The 20,457-nt window shown below is 44.5% G+C and overlaps 1 protein-coding gene across 1 annotated transcript in view; it reads right to left on the bottom strand.

The window, feature by feature from the left end:
- Positions 1 to 403: 403 nt before the first annotated feature.
- nup107 (nucleoporin 107) overlaps positions 404 to 20,457 on the bottom strand; it is a 24,085-nt gene continuing 4,031 nt past the window's right edge. The window contains exons 2-26 of the mRNA XM_072674120.1: positions 20,345 to 20,433; positions 19,524 to 19,619; positions 18,939 to 19,048; positions 17,388 to 17,517; positions 16,691 to 16,794; positions 16,420 to 16,547; positions 16,199 to 16,247; positions 15,947 to 16,018; positions 13,499 to 13,587; positions 13,122 to 13,314; positions 12,258 to 12,348; positions 11,993 to 12,072; positions 11,844 to 11,903; positions 11,330 to 11,475; positions 11,066 to 11,114; positions 10,028 to 10,097; positions 9,818 to 9,933; positions 8,814 to 9,003; positions 7,272 to 7,384; positions 5,881 to 5,983; positions 4,941 to 5,101; positions 3,931 to 4,056; positions 2,983 to 3,096; positions 2,627 to 2,794; positions 404 to 629 (exon numbers count right to left, since the gene is read on the bottom strand). Of these exons, the coding sequence (XP_072530221.1) occupies positions 522 to 629; positions 2,627 to 2,794; positions 2,983 to 3,096; positions 3,931 to 4,056; positions 4,941 to 5,101; positions 5,881 to 5,983; positions 7,272 to 7,384; positions 8,814 to 9,003; positions 9,818 to 9,933; positions 10,028 to 10,097; positions 11,066 to 11,114; positions 11,330 to 11,475; positions 11,844 to 11,903; positions 11,993 to 12,072; positions 12,258 to 12,348; positions 13,122 to 13,314; positions 13,499 to 13,587; positions 15,947 to 16,018; positions 16,199 to 16,247; positions 16,420 to 16,547; positions 16,691 to 16,794; positions 17,388 to 17,517; positions 18,939 to 19,048; positions 19,524 to 19,619; positions 20,345 to 20,433 (2,755 nt within the window). The 3' untranslated portion in view covers positions 404 to 521. The remainder of the gene's footprint in view (positions 630 to 2,626; positions 2,795 to 2,982; positions 3,097 to 3,930; positions 4,057 to 4,940; positions 5,102 to 5,880; positions 5,984 to 7,271; positions 7,385 to 8,813; positions 9,004 to 9,817; positions 9,934 to 10,027; positions 10,098 to 11,065; positions 11,115 to 11,329; positions 11,476 to 11,843; positions 11,904 to 11,992; positions 12,073 to 12,257; positions 12,349 to 13,121; positions 13,315 to 13,498; positions 13,588 to 15,946; positions 16,019 to 16,198; positions 16,248 to 16,419; positions 16,548 to 16,690; positions 16,795 to 17,387; positions 17,518 to 18,938; positions 19,049 to 19,523; positions 19,620 to 20,344; positions 20,434 to 20,457) is intronic.

Genomic DNA, 20,457 nt, shown 5'->3' with positions numbered 1-20,457 from the left:
CAAGGTAGGGGTTTCCAATAAAGTGGCCAGTGAGTGGAAGCACAAGTTAGGTGTTTCTAATAAAGTGGCCAGTGAGTGGAAGCACAAGTTAGGGGTTTCTAATAAAGTGGCCAGTGAGTGGAAGCACAAGTTAGGGGTTTCTAATAAAGTGGCCAGAGAGTGGAAGCACAAGGTAGGGGTTTCTAATAAAGTGGCCAGAGAGTGGAAGCACAAGGTAGGTGTTTCTACAGCAGAAAAGCAGGAGACACTCTTTTTAATACCCTTGACTTCAGAAGAAGCAACGCATGAGCAGGTGTCCCAATACTTTTGTCCATACAGTGTAGATCCACCTATCCAGCCTGCAGCAGTTCAGCTCCGCTCGTTAACTGGAGGAGTTCATGAAGAAAATCCAGAGAGCTTCCCGAACAATCCACAAATCTTTATTCAAGTACAAAATAGAGAACATCTCAGACTGTTTTAAACATCATTAGAGTCACAGCAAGAGAGAGAGAGAGTGTGTGTGTGTGTGTGTGTGTGTGTGTTTAGGATTGGAGCTCATAGCCAAGAGGATCGAGCCCCTTATCCAACAGCAGCAGAGACGACTCCCTCATCTTCTGAAGGAACTTCTGCAGCTCGTCTTTGGAGAACACCTACAAAAAACAAATGGTGAGAGTGAGCGAGCGAGCGAGCGAGAGAGAGAGAGGAAGAAAGGCTTCTCGATCTGGTGGCACTTAGGCTCCTCCCCCTTCCTCCAACCCCTTTCACCAGTGATGCTGCCAGAGGCCGGTGATGGCCACAGCAGAGGGCCTAACTGCACTATACAGGTGCTAACACCATGGTAGCGATGCTCGGCTGGGCCGGCAGCCAGCCTGGCAGAGAAGCTGGATGAGGCTATCAGCGTGATATCGATGCTAACACCGCGGCAGTGATGCTGTGTGAGGCCAGTGGTGGGCACAGTACAGAGGCTAACTGCGCAATACAGTTGCTAGCACCACGGTAGCGATGCTCGACCAGGCCGGCAGCTGGTCGAGCCTCAGATGCTGGGTGAGGCTGACGCGCCGCTAATGCTGCGTAGAGGCGTTGAGTCAACATGCTGAAGCAAGGAGCTCCAACCTCAGCTCACCCAAGATCACATCTCCTCTCAGCAGCACAGACACGCATGTCCTCCTCAGTCAGTCACTCAGTCAGACAGTCAGTAAGCGAGACTGCCTCTTCTAAGCCGACCCGCCAGGCGGTCCAGCAGCTGGTATTCATGAGATTCTCTTTAGATTTATTACCACGGTGTAAAACCCTAGACCTTCCTAAGGTCTTTCTTTGCTGTTTCAGGCAGGCATTTCAACAACGAGAGGAAGGCTTCTGCCAGAAAGATCACAGCAGGTTTTAATTCACACATTTTTGGCCAAACTTTGGAGCAAAAGTGTAGAAAAGGAGAAATTGGAGGGCAAGAGTGTAAATTTAGCCTCTATACTGCTTTTATCATTTTTATTCTTATATATTTATTATTATCTTTGTTAGGGTTGCAATATTTACAGAATTTGGGGAAATTTACAGTGGGAATATTTGAAGCTTAAGGTGGGAAAAAAATAATATATATATATATATATATATATATATATATATATATATATATATATATATATATATATATATAAAATACACACACTGCAGGGCTATTGAGAAGGCCACACCCCCTGCATCCACTGCCCATTCCTCCATCACATGTACAGCACATGTCCAGATGATTTCTAGAAACCTGACTCTCACCACTAGGGGGTGTGGTCCTCTTAATATCCCTTCAGTGTGTAATGGACCATGTGCTTGGGTTTCAGGAGCAGCTTTGCAATTCATCCGTTTTGGGATCATATCTAATTATTTCAGCCTTGATTACGCTTCAGTAGATTTTTATAAACTATATGCAAGTTTCTCACCTTTAGCTTTGAATAATCCCATTTTATTCCCATTATTCCAGTTAATTCCCATAATTTTGTTTATTCCCATCGTCAATTTATTTGTATTGTTGTGCTTCATGTCTGCTGTAAAAAAAAAAATGATGATAATGTATGATATAGTTCAATAAATTCCTAGAATTTCCCAAAATGTCCATGGAAAGTTCCAGAGCTAAAGTTCCCATGGAAAGATGTTGGGAATTATTTATCGGACATTTTCCACCCCGATCTTGGTTTTTATTTTTGTACTTTATTAAATTAAAATTAAATAAATTCTATTTTATACTCCACTCAGTTTCATGTGATTGGACAGTGATCCCTGCATTTCACTGCTGGCTGTGCTGTGTATAACCGTGAATCTGACGAATAACCAGTAGGAAGGGAGGGTCTTCTTGCTTTCCACGTACCAACCAAGAGGTCCCCTTCTCCTACTGTCCAAACCGAAGCCATTCCCAGTGTCTTTGCTTAGCAAAACTGAGCTAAACAGGTTCAGGTTCGACCCGTCTGCGTGCTCTAGGCTTCGTCTGTACTTCTTCTGCCCCTTTTATTTATTTATTTATTTATTTATTATTTGATTTTAATTCCTTCATTTCTGGTCAGACTTTGGCTCAGAGTAAGAAAACAGGACCGGGTCAGTGAGCAGACGAGGAGAAACCGGAAGGGAAGAGCAAACAGCCGGACAATAGAGATGGAATACTGGCCTCATATAGCCTGTGCTGGTCGGAGGCGATGATGTCGGCGAGGCGGAGGCTCTCCTGGTGGCGCTCGGTGCGCTGCAGAACCGTCAGCAGCAGGAACGTCATCATCGGCAAACACAAACGCCGCAGCAGAGCCATCTGGATGGCACGCTCCGAGTCTTCCTCAGCGTCCTGAGAGAGCAAGGAAAGACACGGCGGGTTTCGGTGAGGAGGGAATGGCTGAGGTCTGATATTTACAGGCCGAATACGCTGAATATTCACACAGCGAGGAGCAAATCTGTACTGAAGTACTGTGAATAAAGTACTGTGATCATGTATAAAATCATGTGATCCTGGAAGAACATGGAAGAGTAGCTCACATCTCGGACATCCACCATCCAGCCTCCATCCACAAACAGCAGAACGTTATAAATCCTCTCCTTCACCTCCTCCGTCAGAGCGTCTAGACGACCCTGCCAGTTCTCATACTCCATCTGTAAAACACACACACACACACACACACATACACACATACACACACGTGTTGTTTAAGAATGCATCAAATTGTGCTACTTTACGCTGCACCCATTGCTGACACAGATGTGCAAATGCACACACACAGCTTGTCTAGTCCATGTAGAGAAGTACTGCCAATAGAATAGGACCTGTTATGGGCACCATGCTGCTGCCTAATACCAGGTGTGGACTAGAGGGGTGTATATAAAGCCCCCCAGCATTGGACTGTGGAGCAGTGGAAGAGCTGTGTTCTCTGGAATAATGGTGGTCGTGGTGGTGGTGGTGCTCCATCCAATCCAATGCTTATAGGCTGAGTTGGGGAGCTCACTAAAGCTCTCGTCACTAAATGCAATCAAATCCTCACAGCAGTGCTCCTCCAAAATCTAGCCCTACCTGGACAGTAGAGACCGTCACTCCAACAAAAGCAGGATACAGCTCGTCTTAACGCCCTTGATTTCATAAGAAACGATGAATGAGCAGGTGTCCCAAAACTTTTGGCCATATAGTGTATCCCTACCTTAATTTCTAAAAACTGCCAAAATTAATCCAGCAGTCAGTAATTGACTTGAATGCTGCGTTCTTGGAAACGACATGCTCGTTAACGCTCTCTTAATCATCTGCGCTAATTAAGATCACGGAAAACGATGTGTTAATTAGGCCACAAGAGCACAACATGTCTCAGACACCGCGTGATGCAGAAAACACACAGCCTGCGTTAAATAAGACGACGCAATTACTTTTAATCTTCATTATCTTCGGGATTTAGTTTGAGCGGATCTACGGGAGGAGCTGATAATGGAGCAGATGCTGACCTTGTACTCCTTCTCCTTCATCTCAAAGGCCACCTTCTCTGTGAACTTGGCCTGGGCCGGCATGGTGGGCTTCACAGGAGGAGCGTTCATGTGCCTGAACCACTCATTAAAGGCCTCGTGAGCTTCCTGTTAACATACACACACATACACAACCTTACTATACCAAAGCATTTCAGTTTTACAATCTGTCAGAATGAGCGTGTGGATCATATGAACATTATAGAGCATTATAGAGCGCCCCCTACGCTTCCTGTAGTGTATTACAGTCTGTCAGAATGAGCGTGTGGATCATATGAACATTATAGAGCATTATAGAGCGCCCCCTACTCTTCCTGTAGTGTATTACAGTCTTTTAGAATGAGCGTGTGAATCATATGAACATTATAGAGCGCCCCCTACTCTTCCTGTAGTGTATTACAGTCTGTCAGAACGAGCGTGTGGATCATATGAACATTATAGAGCATCATAGAGCGCCCCCTACGCTCCCTGTAGTGTATTACAGTCTGTCAGAATGAGCGTGTGGATCATATGAAGATTATAGAGCATTATAGAGCGCCCCCTACTCTTCCTGTAGTGTATTACAGTCTGTCAGAATGAGCGTGTGGATCATATAATCATTATAGAGCATTATAGAGCGCCCCCTACGCTTCCTGTAGTGTATTACAGTCTGTCAGAATGAGCGTGTGGATCATATGAACATTATAGAGCATTATAGAGTGCCCCCTACGCTTCCTGTAGTGTATTACAGTCTGTCAGAATGAGCGTATGGATCATATGAACATTATAGAGCATTATAGAGCGCCCCCTACGCTCCCTGTAGTGTATTACAGTCTGTCAGAATGAGCGTGTGGATCATATGAACATTATAGAGCATTATAGAGCGCCCCCTACTCTTCCTGTAGTGTATTACAGTCTGTCAGAATGAGCTTGTGGATCATATGATTGTTATAGAGCGCCCCCTACGTGGTACACTTAGAAACTAAGTGCATACAGGGATTAGAGCTGCTCACCAGGTAAGCCCGTATACAGAGGTGTTCACGAATGGCGTTCTCCTCCTCAGCAGGAAGGGGCGTGTTCATGCCTCGCTCCTCCCACTGACGGTAGATTTCCCTCATGGAATCTTCTGGGACTTTGGCGAAGACCAGCTTAGCGGCGTCGTGTTTCTTAGAAGCTGGACAGGAGAGACATCAGATACAATATCAGACACAGTGCTGTCGGGACAGTGGAGCCAAAATGTACTTAAAGTTAAAGTGTATTACAGTCTGTTAGAGTGAGCGTGTGAATCATATTAACATTATAGAGCGCCCCCTATGCTTCCTGTAGTGTATTACAGTCTGTCAGAATGAGCGTGTGGATCATATGAACATTATAGAGCATTATAGAGCTCCCCCTACTCTTCCTGTAGTGTATTACAGTCTGTCAGAATGAGCGTGTGGATCATATGAACATTATAGAGCATTATAGAGCGCCCCCTACTCTTCCTGTAGTGTATTACAGTCTGTCAGAATGAGCGTGTGGATCATATAAACATTATAGAGCATTATAGAGCGCCCCCTACGCTTTCTGTAGTGTATTACAGTGTTAGAATGAGCGTATGGATCATATGAACATTATAGAGCATTATAGAGCGCCCCCTACGCTTCCTGTAGTGTATTACAGTCTGTTAGAATGAGCGTGTGGATCATATGAACATTATAGAGCATTATAGAGCGCCCCCTACGCTTCCTGTAGTGTATTACAGTCTGTCAGAATGAGCGTGTGGATCATATGAACATTATAGAGCATTATAGAGCGCCCCCTACACTTCCTGTAGTGTATTACAGTCTGTCAGAACCCAATAAACCCAAGCTGAAATGTGGTCACAGATAACAGAGCTGCCTCTTATAGATGCCAATACTTTACAAAAAAATGAAATTTCAGATTTTCAGGTTGTGCTGAAGCTCAACGCACCCAGGAATTTCCTCATGATGGCATTGCTCTGCTTCAAAGCCTCGGCACGTTGGGCAGGGTCAAACACCAGCCAATCAATCACATCAATTTTCTGACGATCCTCCTGTTTTATTAAAGAGAAATGAAAATTACACACATTATATAAATATATATTTATAATAATTTATATGCACACCTAAAATGTTTTACAACTCTAAATCATGAATTATAATCAATGCAATGTAATCAAAATCAAGCCAAGTTTACCTTTGAACAACAGACAGGATCACTGGGCAATATGACAACATTTTATCGTGATAAATGTGCTTTTTTTTAATTATAGAGCGCCTCCTACACTTCCTATATTGTATTACAGTCTGTCAGAATGAGCGTGTGGATCATATGAACATTATAGAGCATTATAGAGCGCCCCCTATGCTCCCTGTAGTGTATTACAGTCTGTCAGAATGAGTGTGTGGATCATATGATCATTATGGAGCATTATAGAGCGCCCCCTACGCTTCCTGTAGTGTATTACAGTCTGTCAGAATGAGTGTGTGGATCATATGATTGTTATAGAGCATTATAGAGCGCCCCCTACTCTTCCTGTAGTGTATTACAGTCTGTCAGAATGAGCGTGTGGATCATATGAACATTATAGAGCATTATAGAGCGCCCCCTACGCTTCCTGTAGTGTATTACAGTCTGTCAGAATGAGCGTGTGGAACATTTGAACATTATAGAGCATTATAGAGCGCCCCCTACGCTTCCTGTAGTGTATTACAGTCTGTCAGAATGAGCGTGTGGAACATTTGAACATTATAGAGCATTATAGAGCGCCCCCTACGCTTCCTGTAGTGTATTACAGTCTGTCAGAATGAGCGTGTGGATCATATGAACATTATAGAGCATTATAGAGCGCCCCCTACGCTTCCTGTAGTGTATTACAGTCTGTCAGAATGAGCGTGTGGAACATTTGAACATTATAGAGCATTATAGAGCGCCCCCTACGCTTCCTGTAGTGTATTACAGTCTGTCAGAGTGAGCGTGTGGATCATATGAACATTATCGAGCGCCCCCTACGCTTTCTATAGTGTATTACAGTCATTATAGTCATTATAGCATTATAGTGCACATACTTTTGTAAACATAAAAATAAAAGAGCTTAATTGTCTTGATTTTATTGTCTATATTCATTAAATTCAGAATATATAAAAAATAATTTATTAAAAAACAAATACTAAAATACCAAAATTATTTGCCCAAATTTTGTAAAACACAATTTCTGAATAAAGAGAGGGTTAATAAAGTTCACTCAGTACTCAGTATTCACAGTGTTTGCCGTGTCTGTGTTCCAATTCAAGACTGAGTGTCCAAAAGCAGGGGTGTGTAAGTGCAGTGTGTTGCCGTACCACTGTAGTCCCAGTGTCCAGAGCAGGAGTCAGATCATGGTGAGAAAATTCCTCACTGTCTCTCTCCCTGACGGCCTCTACCACAGTCTTCGTGACCGCCGCCACGTCCAGACCTGAAATTACAGCAAAATATTAACTTTACATTCATACAAAACTCCTGAATCTTGAAATCGGGGCGTATTTATGGATGGTAGGGATGTCCCCATCAGACCCAGTGGATCAGACATTCTTTCTAATGAAGTGAATCTGGCTCCTCAGGGCCCCCAATGTAAATGCCCAGAGTGTGTCTTATTAAGATCTTAAGATATTAAGTTCACTGTGAGACCATAAGCTGGTGCGGTTGGCCCTGGGTTCCTCCTAATGCAGGACAATGCTAGACCTCATGTGGCTGGAGTGTGTCAGCAGTTCCTGCAAGATGAAGGCACTGAAGCTATGGACTGGCCCGCCCGTTCCCCAGACCTGAATCCGATTGAGCACATCTGGGACATCATATCTTGCTCCATCCACCAACCTTACGTTGCACCACAGACTGTGCAGGAGTTGGCAGATGCTTTAGTCCAGGTCTGGGAGGAGATCCCTCAGGAGACCATCCGCCACCTCATCAGGAGCATGCCCAAGCGTTGTAGGGAGGTCATACAGGCACGTGGAGGCCACCGACAATACTGAGCCTCATTTCGACTTGTTTTAAGGACATTACATTAAGGTTGGATCAGCCTGTCGTGTGGTTTTCCACTTTAATTTTGTGTGACTCCAAATCCAGGCCTCCATTGGTTAATAAATTTGATTTCCATTGATGATTTTTGTGTGATTTTGTTGTCAGCACATTTAACTTTGTACAGAACAAATAATTCAATGAGAATATTTCATTCATTCAGATCTAGGATGTGTTATTTGAGTGTTCCCTTTATTTTTGTTGAGCAGTGTATATACAGGGGCTTTTAGCCTGATCCGGTTCCGATCCTTTGTTTTTACCGCTGTGTTCTGGAACAGCGCGCTCTGGCACCCTCTAGGTGCAATTAACGGAAATTATCACCAACCCCCAGCAGCGAGGAGCGTCCTCAGAAGAAGACCGAGGTGTAGACCACCAAACTAACCAAACCTAGATCAGGACATCCCTAATAGACGGATGGATGGATGGATGAACTGCCACCTACCAGTCCGACCAGCAGGCCTGACCCTACCCCCCACCACCAACCATGCCAGATCGGCTGCACACCCTCCTACCACTGCTACCTGTCTAATGACCATGTTCAAACCTAATGGGACTCTAATTAACTATCTGCCACTGTTAATATCACCACTATTACCCATCATTACTCTGACCATCACTGCCATGACTATATGAAGTTATACGACACCACGATTATTACATTATGATTATGAAAATGTTAGCTGGTTATGAAACCAGTATAGCTGCTTTGGTAACTTTTATCAATAATTTATAAATAGTTCTGATCAGAGGAGGATGGGTGGGGTCCCCCTTGTGAGTCTTGGTTGGATGGATGAAGTGATGGAGGCATTATTATGGGCGTGTTCTCTCACCGGCTTGGCTGGCGAGCTCCAGGCAGCGTTTCCGCTGTTCCGTCTCGGTCACTTCCTCGAGGAAGTGAGCATACTGAGTGACGGCCATGTCCGCTGGCAGGTTACTGACATAAAAGGCAATCAGCTCCACCTGTTTCTCCTTCACCAACAGAGAGATATACGCCTTCAACACATCCACACACACCTCCTCCTGCAGAGAGAGAGAGAGAGAGAGAGAGAGAGAGAGAGAGAGAGAGAGAGACAGAGAGAGAGAGAGAGAGAGACAGAGGGGAATGAAGATTACACACAAACACAGAGGACAGAGCTGTGCGGAGGCTTAGACCCCTGATCCTATTACTCAGAGTCATTCATATATATATATATATAAACCCACATAAACATAAAGCCAGTGGTCAGTGAGAGTGTCTACCTTTAATTAATTCTATATAACATTAGAATAAACCCAAATAAACATAAGGTCAGTGGTCAGTGAGAGTGTCTACCTGTAATTAACTCTATATAACATTAGAATGAACCCAAATAAACATAAAGTCAGTGGTCAGTGAGAGTGTCTACCTGTAATTAACTCTATATAACATTAGAATAAACCCAAATTAACATAAAGTCAGTGGTCAGTGAGAGCGTCTACCTGTAATTAACTCTATATAACATCAGAATAAACATAAAGTCAGTGGTCAGTGAGAGTGTCTACCTGTAATTAACTCTATATAACATTAGAATAAACCCAAATAAACATAAGGTCAGTGGTCAGTGAGAGTGTCTACCTGTAATTAACTCTATATTACATTAGAATAAACTAGGTGTTAATCTGAGGAGAACTCTAAATACTCCATGAGGAGAACTTTGGGGATGTTCTAATGATGAACACAGTGATGGATCAGCAGCTCTTTCTTCTGATTTACACCATTTTATAATCTAAATTTATTATAATCACATGAAGCAACTGTGTAAAGCTCCTTATTTTTTGTCTCCTTATACACGTGTGTGTGTGTGTGTGTGTGTACCTTCAGGTGCATGCCCAGACTGCGGTAGAACAGCACCAGGTGTGTCATGAAGCGCAGCAGATGGGCCGGCAATGGCGGACTCCTCCCCAACCAATCACTGAACTCCTCCAGAAGACCTGCGACAAAACCCAGACACACTCAAACACACACTCACACTTCAACAGCAACACTGCCCTGCAGAATCCCACCCTACTGCTCCTACAACCGTACCGTCCAAATCTCCGAGGATGACAAACTTCTGTATGATGTGGTAGTGCTCCTTGGTTGCCTCTGAAACCCTCTGCAGAGCACAGTTACACACACACACACACACACACACACACACACACACACACACACACACACACAAATATATTACAGATAAAAACCTGAAGAACTGAAAACCGGGACTACAGTGTAGAGCTGCAACCGATCTGGACTGTTCTGAATTAGATTATACAGTGAATCTCAGCCTGGTTTTCAGTCACAATCTTAGAATTTAATAATTTATTTAAATAAATTAATATTATTTAATTAATAAATAATATTAATTAATGCATTTCTTTATTTTTATTCACTTTCATCATTTAAAAGCAGTTTTATGACCTTTTAAACTTTGACATTTTATTTTACAGCTATTTTAGGTCTTTAAAAAGTTTTAAAATAGCTTTTATCAATTTTAAATGTCATTAAATGTATTTTATAATGTGCATAAACCCTGTTCCTTTAAGGAAGCATTGGTTACTCAAATCTTTGTAATAGACTTCCTTTTTTTTTTTGTAAAATCACTGCAAAATTTGAAATGTGGCCTAAATACCTAATAAATATCTAATATTTTAATTTAGATTTTATTGTTTTATTATTGTATTTACATTTTATAGCAATATTATAGGATTAATATTTTTTAAGTAAAGTTTTTCATTTATAAGAGTTTTAACCTCTAAACGCATCTTATTCTATCAGCAGATCATTTTGCTTAATTAAAAAAATAAACTTAATTTACGTTTTTTATTTTAATTTAACTGTTGCTTATTTTTTTATTACTTAAAACAAGTTAAAAAATTATAATTATAAAAAAATATATAAAAATAATTAAATCTAAATATTTTTAAAATCTAAAAATGATTAATGTCTGATATTTAGACCAGATTTAAGCTGATTTCACTTGCTAAGATCATCATGTTTGGCAGTGTGTACTGAATTTGATCAGCTCTAATTCCAGCTCTATTAAAGCTCTACTGCAGGGTAATTAGCATCCATCACACTCACCTTTGACTCGGTTGCTTGTAGCTCCTCAAACACCTTTTCCATCGTCCAGCTAAAAAGATGAAACAATGAGAAACAATAAAATCAGACCCTACAGAGTAGATCTTCAGGTCCCTCTAAGGCCAGGTCCACACCGGACCTTAACGCAGTCCTGCGTGGTCCGATCGCGAGTGGCCTGGGATACGGTGCGTCTGATAGATGCTTTGTAATCCGATCACTCCAACAACAATAGCTCTCTAACCATGAGTGGACACGGTGGGACCGTACCTGGCCTCCAGGTATTCTCTGGGCAGGTCCTCTAGGTCCTCATGACCCATCCCTGAGGAACGGAGCTCCTGCTCCACTAGCGTGTCCACCAGCACACGGAAATACGCCCACACAGTGTCCTCCCACGTCTCACACACAGGCAGGAGCTACAGGAGAGGAGAAATGGAAAGAAAAACAGCAAAACAGTGACATATTTTTTAAAAATGAGTGAAAATAATTAAAAAGGCCCCAAAGAGGCTAAAAACCATCACTCAGCAAACCGGGAAAATGGACAATGGCTGACCACAGGCTAAAAGCTAAAGGTACGATCACACTGTGCCGACTGGACACCCAAGAAGACCAGGAAAATACAGCAACACTGTCCAGAAAGACGCCTGCCTGCATTTCCTCTTGCTGCAGTTTAGGCTTAGATTCTATGCTAGGCCAGGTAAGGCTAGCTGTGCTAAGCTGTGCTAAGCTGTGCTACGCTAACGTGGGCCGACTGAGAGAGAGAGGAGTTTCTCAGGTGAGTTACCTGTCGCAGGTTTCCGCTCAGTACGGCGTAGACGGCTCTCTCGTACCTGTTAAACTGCTCCTGCACGCGCACACACACACACACACAGTTAACAAACACACACACAGAGTTAAACACGGTGAAAACACACACCAGGGGTCTGATCTTACCTCCTCTGCCATCCTCCAACAGCACACCTTCCACACACACCTGTGAGGATTCCCCTCCACTTGCTGCAGTTCGACTACACCTACAGAAGCACACGCACGCGCACACACACACACACACACAGTTTATATCTATATAAATTATATAAAGTGAGGATTTGTTGGTTCATATAAAAATACAACTGAATAAAAATGTTACTGCTTCACTAAGGTGTGTGTGTGTGGGGGGGGGGTGTGTGTGTGTGTGGGGGGGGGGGGGGTGTCTCACCTCCGTTGATGTTGGGGTCATGGTAAAGCTTCCACCCTTCTAAAGTTGCAGCACGCCAAGCCTGACCACAGCGCTTACATAACCTCTGAGCCTGAGAGAGAGAGAGAGAGAGAGAGAGAGAGAGAGAGAGACAGAGAGACAGAGAGAGACAGAGAGAGAGAGCGAGAGAGAGAGAGACAGAGAGAGAGAGCGAGAGATCATCCAGCTTCCTGTGTCCTTATCTTATCCACCCATCCATCACTATATCCATCCACTACTCCATCCATCCACCCATCTATCCATCCACTACTCCAACTATCCACCCATCCACTACTCCATCTATCCACTACTTCATCCATCCATCCACTACTCTATTTATCCATCCACCCATCCACTACTCCATCTATCCACCCATCTACGCCATCTATCCATCCACCCATCCACTACTCCATCAATCTACCCATCCACTACTCCATCTATCCACCCATCTACGCCATCTATCCATCCACTACTCCATCAATCCATCCACTACTCCATCCATCCACCCATCCATTACTCCATTATCCATCCACCTACTACTCCATCCATCCACCCATCTATCCATCCACTACTCCATCTATCCATCATCCATTACTCCATCAATCTACCCATCCACTACTCCATCCACTACTCCATCTATCCACCCATCCATTACTCCATTATCCATCCACCTACTACTCCATCCATCCATCTATCCGCTACTCCATCCATCCATCCACCCACCCACCCATCCTTCCATACTTTTCTATCCCCCATCCTCCCACTCGAACCCTTAGTTGTTAGAAACAAAGCACTGGGTCAGGACTAGTGTTTAACCCCATGCCTTGCTGCTGGCTCACTGCTGACCTCGTCGGTCATTCCTGCGCGGATGAGTGTGAAGAGAAACCGCAGCAGCCGAGCGTCGTCCTCTCGGTCCAGATCAGCCAGAGGCCTCTTCTGCCTGATGGGGGCATCAGGGTCCAATTCAGTCACCAGCGGCCTGCTGAAACCTGCACTGGACTGGTCTCGCCTCAGTTTCAGAGTGTGCAGGGTGTTCTCCCTACACACACACACACACACACACACACACACCCCTCTATAAGAACTGTGGTTGACTGGTCTATAGAAATGCAGGTCTGTGCTCTGTTGCAGATCTCTGATAGGTGAGTTTCCACTGCAGGAATCATGTGTGTTCATTTCCTCAAACTTCTGGATCCGACTGAATCACTGGGACCTTTACTCACCAGTACACAGACTTGGCGTAGTACTCAATATTATCAGAGAAATCGCCAATGTCGTCTTTGGCAATGCTCTCCAGCCAGTCCACAACCAGCTGCAGAGAAACCACACAAACAGAGACTGAAGTTCACATCATCAGGGTTACTTATCTGAACATGAACACAGAGCAGCTACCAACACAGAAAACGAGCAAAACATTCGATTCAATTCTACTGCTGATACAGAGAACCGGGTCCCAGCCTCTTTAAGCAGCTTGTGGAAAAACAAGCAAATAAAAAAGATAAAATAAAGAACAGGATGCCATCCATCCATCCATCCACCCACCAATCCATCCGTCCATCCATCCACCCACCCACCAATCCACTCACCCGTCCATCCATCCACCCACCAATCCATCCACCCACCAATCCACTCACCCATCCACTCATACATCCACTCCTCCACTCACCCATCCACTCATACATCCACTCCTCCACTCACCCATCCATCCACCCACCAATCCATTCGTCCGTCCATCCACCCACCAATCCATTCGTCCGTCCATCCACCCACCAATCCATCCGTCCGTCCATCCACCCACCAATCCATTCGTCCGTCCATCCACCCACCAATCCATTCGTCCGTCCATCCATCCACCAATCCACTCCTCCACTCACCCATCCACTGCTCCACCCATCCATCCACTGCTCCACTCACCCATCCACCCACTGCTCCACTCACTCACTCATCCATCCACCCACTGCTCCACTCACTCACTCATCCATCCACTGCTCCACTCACCCATCCATCCACTGCTCCACTCACCCATCCATCCACTGCTCCACTCACCCATCCATCCACTGCTCCACTCACCCATCCATCCACTGCTCCACTCACCCATCCATCCACTGCTCCACTCACCCATCCATCCACTGCTCCACTCACTCACTCATCCATCCACCCACTGCTCCACTTACCCATCCACTGCTCCACTCACCCATCCACCCACTGCTCCACTCACTCACTCATCCATCCACCCACTGCTCCACTCACTCACTCATCCATCCACTGCTCCACTCACCCATCCATCCACTGCTCCACTCACCCATCCATCCACTGCTCCACTCACCCATCCATCCACTGCTCCACTCACCCATCCATCCACTGCTCCACTCACCCATCCATCCACTGCTCCACTCACCCATCCATCCACTGCTCCACTCACTCACTCATCCATCCACCCACTGCTCCACTTACCCATCCACTGCTCCACTCACCCATCCATCCATCTACTGCTCCACTCACTCACTCATCCATCCACCCACTGCTCCACTCATCCACCCACTGCTCCACTCACCCATCCACTCATCCATCCACTACTCCACTCACCCATCCACTGCTCCACTCACCCATCCACTCATCCATCCACTACTCCACTTACACATGCATCCATCCACTGCTCCACTCACCCATCCACTGCTCCACTCACCCATCCATCCACCCACTGCTCCACTCACCCATCCATCCACTGCTCCACTCACCCATCCATCCACCGCTCCACTAACCCATCTACCATGTTTAATCCCATGCTGTTGCTGTCAGCTTAGTGCTAACATACTACAGAGAGCAAAAAGAAACGAAAGAAAAATAAAGAAAACAAAAAAGTAAATAAAAAAAAAAGAAAGAGACAAGAGATAAAAGCAGAAAGAGAGAAAAGAAAGAAATAAAGAAAAACAGGAAAAGAGTGAAGAAGAACGGAGGAGTGATGAGGAGAACGGAGGAGTGATGAGGAGAACGGAGGAGTGATGAGGAGAACGGAGGAGTGATGAGGAGAACGGAGGAGTGATGAGCAGAACGGAGGAGTGATGAGCAGAACGGAGGAGTGATGAGGAGAACGGAGGAGTGATGAGGAGAACGGAGGAGTGATGAGAAGAACGGAGGAGTGATGAGGAGAACGGAGGAGTGATGAGGAGAACGGAGGAGTGATGAGAAGAACGGAGGAGTGATGAGCAGAACGGAGGAGTGATGAGCAGAACGGAGGAGTGATGAGCAGAACGGAGGAGTGATGAGCAGAACGGAGGAGTGATGAGGAGAACGGAGGAGTGATGAGGAGAACGGAGGAGTGATGAGGAGAACGGAGGAGTGATGAGCAGAACGGAGGAGTGATGAGCAGAACGGAGGAGTGATGAGAAGAACGGAGGAGTGATGAGAAGAACGGAGGAGTGATGAGAAGAACGGAGGAGTGATGAGGAGAACGGAGGAGTGATGAGGAGAACGGAGGAGTGATGAGGAGAACGGAGGAGTGATGAGAAGATGACAGTATGAGAAGAAAAGACCCTGTGAGCCGTTAGCAACTTACTCTAAATTACGCGCTGTGCTTTTTGGTTGCATGGCTGCATTACAGGACGAAAGGTGTATACGTGTGTGTGTGTGTGTGTGTGTGTGTGTGTGTGTGTGTGTGTGTGTGTGTATACCTGGCTCTGTCGGACCAAGCTGTCCCTCTGGAAGAACTGCTCCATTATTGTCTTCTCACTTTCACTGGGAGCCTGATTCAAACCATTACAGCACCATTAAAGACCATTACAGCATCATAACACACCATTACAGAGCATTATAACATCATTACAGCCCCTCTCTCTCTCCTGCATTTAAGATCTCACCACACACACACACACACACACACACACCAAAACACAACGTCTGACACACCATCAGACGACACTTACAGTTATGTCCATCATCAGCCCGTCCTCCATCGCGGTCTGGATCCTGTCCCTGAGAGAGAGAGGGAGGGGGAGGGGGAGAGAGAGAGAGAGAGAGAGAGAGAGAGAGAGAGAGAGAGAGAGAGAGAGAGAGGAGTAGTTAATATCTAATGGTACGAGTTTGTGCAGAAAATAAGGTGTGTGTGTGTGTGTGTGTGTGTGTGTGTGAGCGAGCGAGCGTCTACCTGTAAAGTGAGGTGATGAGTCTCCAGGTGACCATCTCCTGCTGCAGTAACCAGGTGATGCTGGCAGTTTTGGAGGACTTCTGCTGGCTGGAGGAGGAGCGCAGGACCAGCTTCTGCAGGGTGTTCACCTGAGCAACAAGCACACACACAGCACCATCAGGACCAGGGCGGTGCTTCCGCATTAAGCCCCGCCTCCTCTCTTTGCTACGACAGATATGGAGACGGTATCGGCTGAAGGGTGTGTGAAGTGTGAGGCTGTGTGTGAACGGACCTTCTCCTGACAGATGGTCTCGTACTCCTCCAGAAGGTCAAACACTGCGCTGGAGGAGTGACGCAGATACGACTGCAGGAACTCTGGAAACAGACTGACGGAGGCTGAGAGAGAGAGAGAGAGAGAGAGAGAGAGAGAGAGAGCTTGTCTAGACCCTGTAGAGAAGCACTGCCAATAGAATAGGAACAGACAATCTCTGGAACAGACAAACAAACATGAACTTATAGACACCATGCTGCTGCCTAATGCCAGGTGTGGGCTAGAGGGGTATAAAGCCTTATAAAGCTTCTCTGGAAAGATGGTGGTGGAGCTCCATCCAGAACTTTTGCAGTTGAGGATGATGTGAAGTGGTGATCATCATCCAACATCCTGACCTCACTAACGCTCTAGTCACAGAATGCAATCAAATCCTCACAGCAACGCTCCAGCTCCAAAATCTAGTAGAAAGCCTTATTCCCTGGACAGTAGAGACAGTTACTCCAACAGAATCAGGATACACTCCTTCATACCATTGATTTCAGTGGAAATAATGAATGGGCAGGTGTCCCAATACTTTTGTCCATGTAGTGCCTTCTGAGCTTCATTTAATTCATTTAACCCAATTAACACACATTCCTGTGGTGCTGTGTGTTTATGGATATGCAGAAATGACTGTGTGTGTGTTTGTGTGTGTGTGTGTGTGTGTGTGTGTGCATACCAGCCTCTCCAGGGTCCTCCTCCTTCAACATTACAGCGCTCATGTTCATCTCATCAGTGAAGCTGCCGTCCCCCAGTACAGAGAGTGGAGAGGGGTACAGACTGTTCGTCCAATCACTGTCGTCCAGATTCTGACATGACAAAAAATAACCAATCAGACTGTTTCGTAGTAAATCCATCACACCTTCTCATCCGATACACAAACCACACGGTCCTAACGCCAGGGGTGTCGCTGGGAGAACACATTATTAGGGCAATTACGGTAATTTCGCCCCGCTTCATCCACTGAAAAACAACTGTTTCCAATATTCTGGCCTTTTCTATCGCATTTCAGCTTATTTCAATCGTGGTGGGTCATACGAGGACGGTGTGTGTTGTGCTGGACAGTTGTAGGGTGTGTGTTTTTATTAAAAATAAAAAAGAAATTATAAATAAAAAAGAAATGTTTGACTGGTGCTGAGAGGGAAACTCAGTCCTGAAGCTGATCAACACACACCAGTCTAAACAACACACATCTGAAGGCTGCAGAACTGTGGGATCTAAATGGTCCAGTGAATTAAGGTCAACCACTGTGACCCAAAAATCGAGCTGGAAAAGAGGCAGGGGCTGGTTGTGCATGTGTCAGAGTAGGCCTCAATCTTTCCAGTGTCAGGAGCACAAAAATAAAAACAAATAATAATACATTTTTTAAAATATTATTATTATTATTTTTTTTAAAAAGTATTATTATTTTGTACTTATTATCTTTATTTTTTTTTAAATGTATTATTATTTTTTAATTTATTATTTTAAAAAATATTATTTTTGTTATTATTTACATTTATTATTATTATTCATATTAATAAAATACAAGAATAATAATACATTTAAAAATAATAATACATTAATAATAACAATAAATTTAAAAAATAAAAGATAAGTAAAATAGATGATAATTTTTTAAAATAATGATAAATGTAAAAAATTATAATGATAGATTTAAAATAATAATTAAAAAATCCACTTTCCCCCTGAATTTTAGGATTAGTTTACATTATTTAAACATAATGGCTGTTATTTTCATTTTGTTAACCTCCCAGAAAATATATATTTTTATTTATTTATTTATATTAAATTTAGAATTTCAAATTTTATATATATATATATATATATATATATATATATATATATATATATATATATATATTATTTTCATTTTTTTTGCCGTCTTTCCGCTGGATAGCAATCAAATATTTGTCCCCTTAGAAGGGTGTCCAAACTTTTGCACATGACTCTGCATACCTAAACAATCTGAGACTCTCAGAACTGCCGACCAAACACAAGCACATTAAGCCTTCTGAAGACGGGGCAGGAAATAAAGGGGTAGGCGGGTTCTGTCAGACTCCTCCTGCACTAATCAATCACACTGCACCGGGCGGTGAGGAATTGTGGGAATTTCACGCTGCATCACTCTCCTAAATAACTGCAACTGGACTGGACTGGAACGAGGTCGGCGCCTCCCTCCTCTCTCTCTTCCCTGGAAGCTGTTAAATGATGACCTGGTGCGACTCACCATGCTGAGGCTGCCTTTGGGACGTGGTGTGTTCACAAAGCGGGACGGCCTGCTTCCCGTTCCCAAAATAGCCGACACATCTGGGTTCTTCAGGGCACTTCTGGGGGTGACTACAGAAGAGACGACAAAGACCAACAGATATTACACACAATATCCGGAGATGGATGGTTTTATTTATGATTATTATTATTTATTTATTTAATTACATTTAATTTATTTTATTTTTTATAATTATTTCTGTTCTGTTTATTTATTTATTTATTCCCAATTTAGATCGCCAATTACCTCACCCGTAGTTGTTTGGGACCGGACACATGGCCTCAAAAACATGGAAACGATTGTTTCGATTGGCTGTTACTGAGGTCATGTGTTTAAAGTGGATAGTCCTGATATAGGTTAAAATATGAATTATTAATAATATTATTAACACTAATAATGTCTTCTGCTTTGTTCCCTTTTATCTACATATGTTTACTGTGTTGCTCTGAAACCCCGATATTGTGTGTGTGTGTGTGTGTGTGGGGGGGGGGGTGTTGAGAAGCAGGTGGGGGTGAGAGAGAGAGAGAGAGAGAGAGAGAGACTTACAGGACTGCTTGAAGAGTGAGCCGGGAGTGTGTGGCAGCACAGCTCGAGCAGGAGTGGCCGCCGAGGCTGAAGGAGACGCATCCTGAGCAAGAGGGACTGGACAGAGAGTTAAGGGTCGTGCCGGTTGCACCACATGGACAAATCTACACACACATGATTTACAGATAAGCCCTACCTCTCCATACAGCCATACCTACACCCGGCCTTCAGCCAATAGAACAGCATCTGCAACGTCAGATAGATCAGCAGCACCACCACCACCACCACCATCATCATCGCCACATTAGCCATCACAGTGATGTCAGTAAACTAACTGATGGAGATTAGTGGGTTGTGCGGTAGCTGGTCGAGTGTAGTGGGTACCAACAGCAGGGTTCATTTCCCTGGCTGTGCTACTCCGGAGTCCACGGGCTACGGCAGGCTCGCTCTACACCACTTTCAGAGGCTGGCTGGAGCTAGTTGCAGCACCAACCCCCAGGTCGGGAGGGGCGTCGGCGAGCACTCTGCGAGCTCTCGGATCAGGTCTTTTAGCAGTTTACACACGGCAGCCAAGCCCAAATCTCCAAAACTGGCCGGCGACTCAAAAATCAGGGCTGAAACATTGTGATACGGTAAAAAATACTACATCACGATACATATGACCACAGTCTAATAAACCACTATTCAGATCCTCTCCTGTCCTGAATACAGTGCTTTATACTCTATAGCATCTGCTGCTCTTCATCTAATTACCCCTTCAGTCTAATCCCACTGTGGGTAATGAAACCTGCAGCTGATCAGTGTTTATCTACTGCAGCAGCCACCTCGGTCGGTAAGGATACAGGCCACCTTTTTGTGCGAGCTTTTCCTTCGTGCCGCTCGAGTCACCTCCGAGTCACGAACAACAGGAGAGTTCAACCAGTTCTGGCTCCTACAAGAGAACAGGAAGGAAAAT

This window comes from Salminus brasiliensis, chromosome 2 (genome assembly GCF_030463535.1).
Source record: "Salminus brasiliensis chromosome 2, fSalBra1.hap2, whole genome shotgun sequence".
Taxonomy (NCBI): Eukaryota; Metazoa; Chordata; class Actinopteri; order Characiformes; family Bryconidae; genus Salminus; species Salminus brasiliensis.
This window is presented reverse-complemented; position numbering and strand designations above follow the sequence as displayed.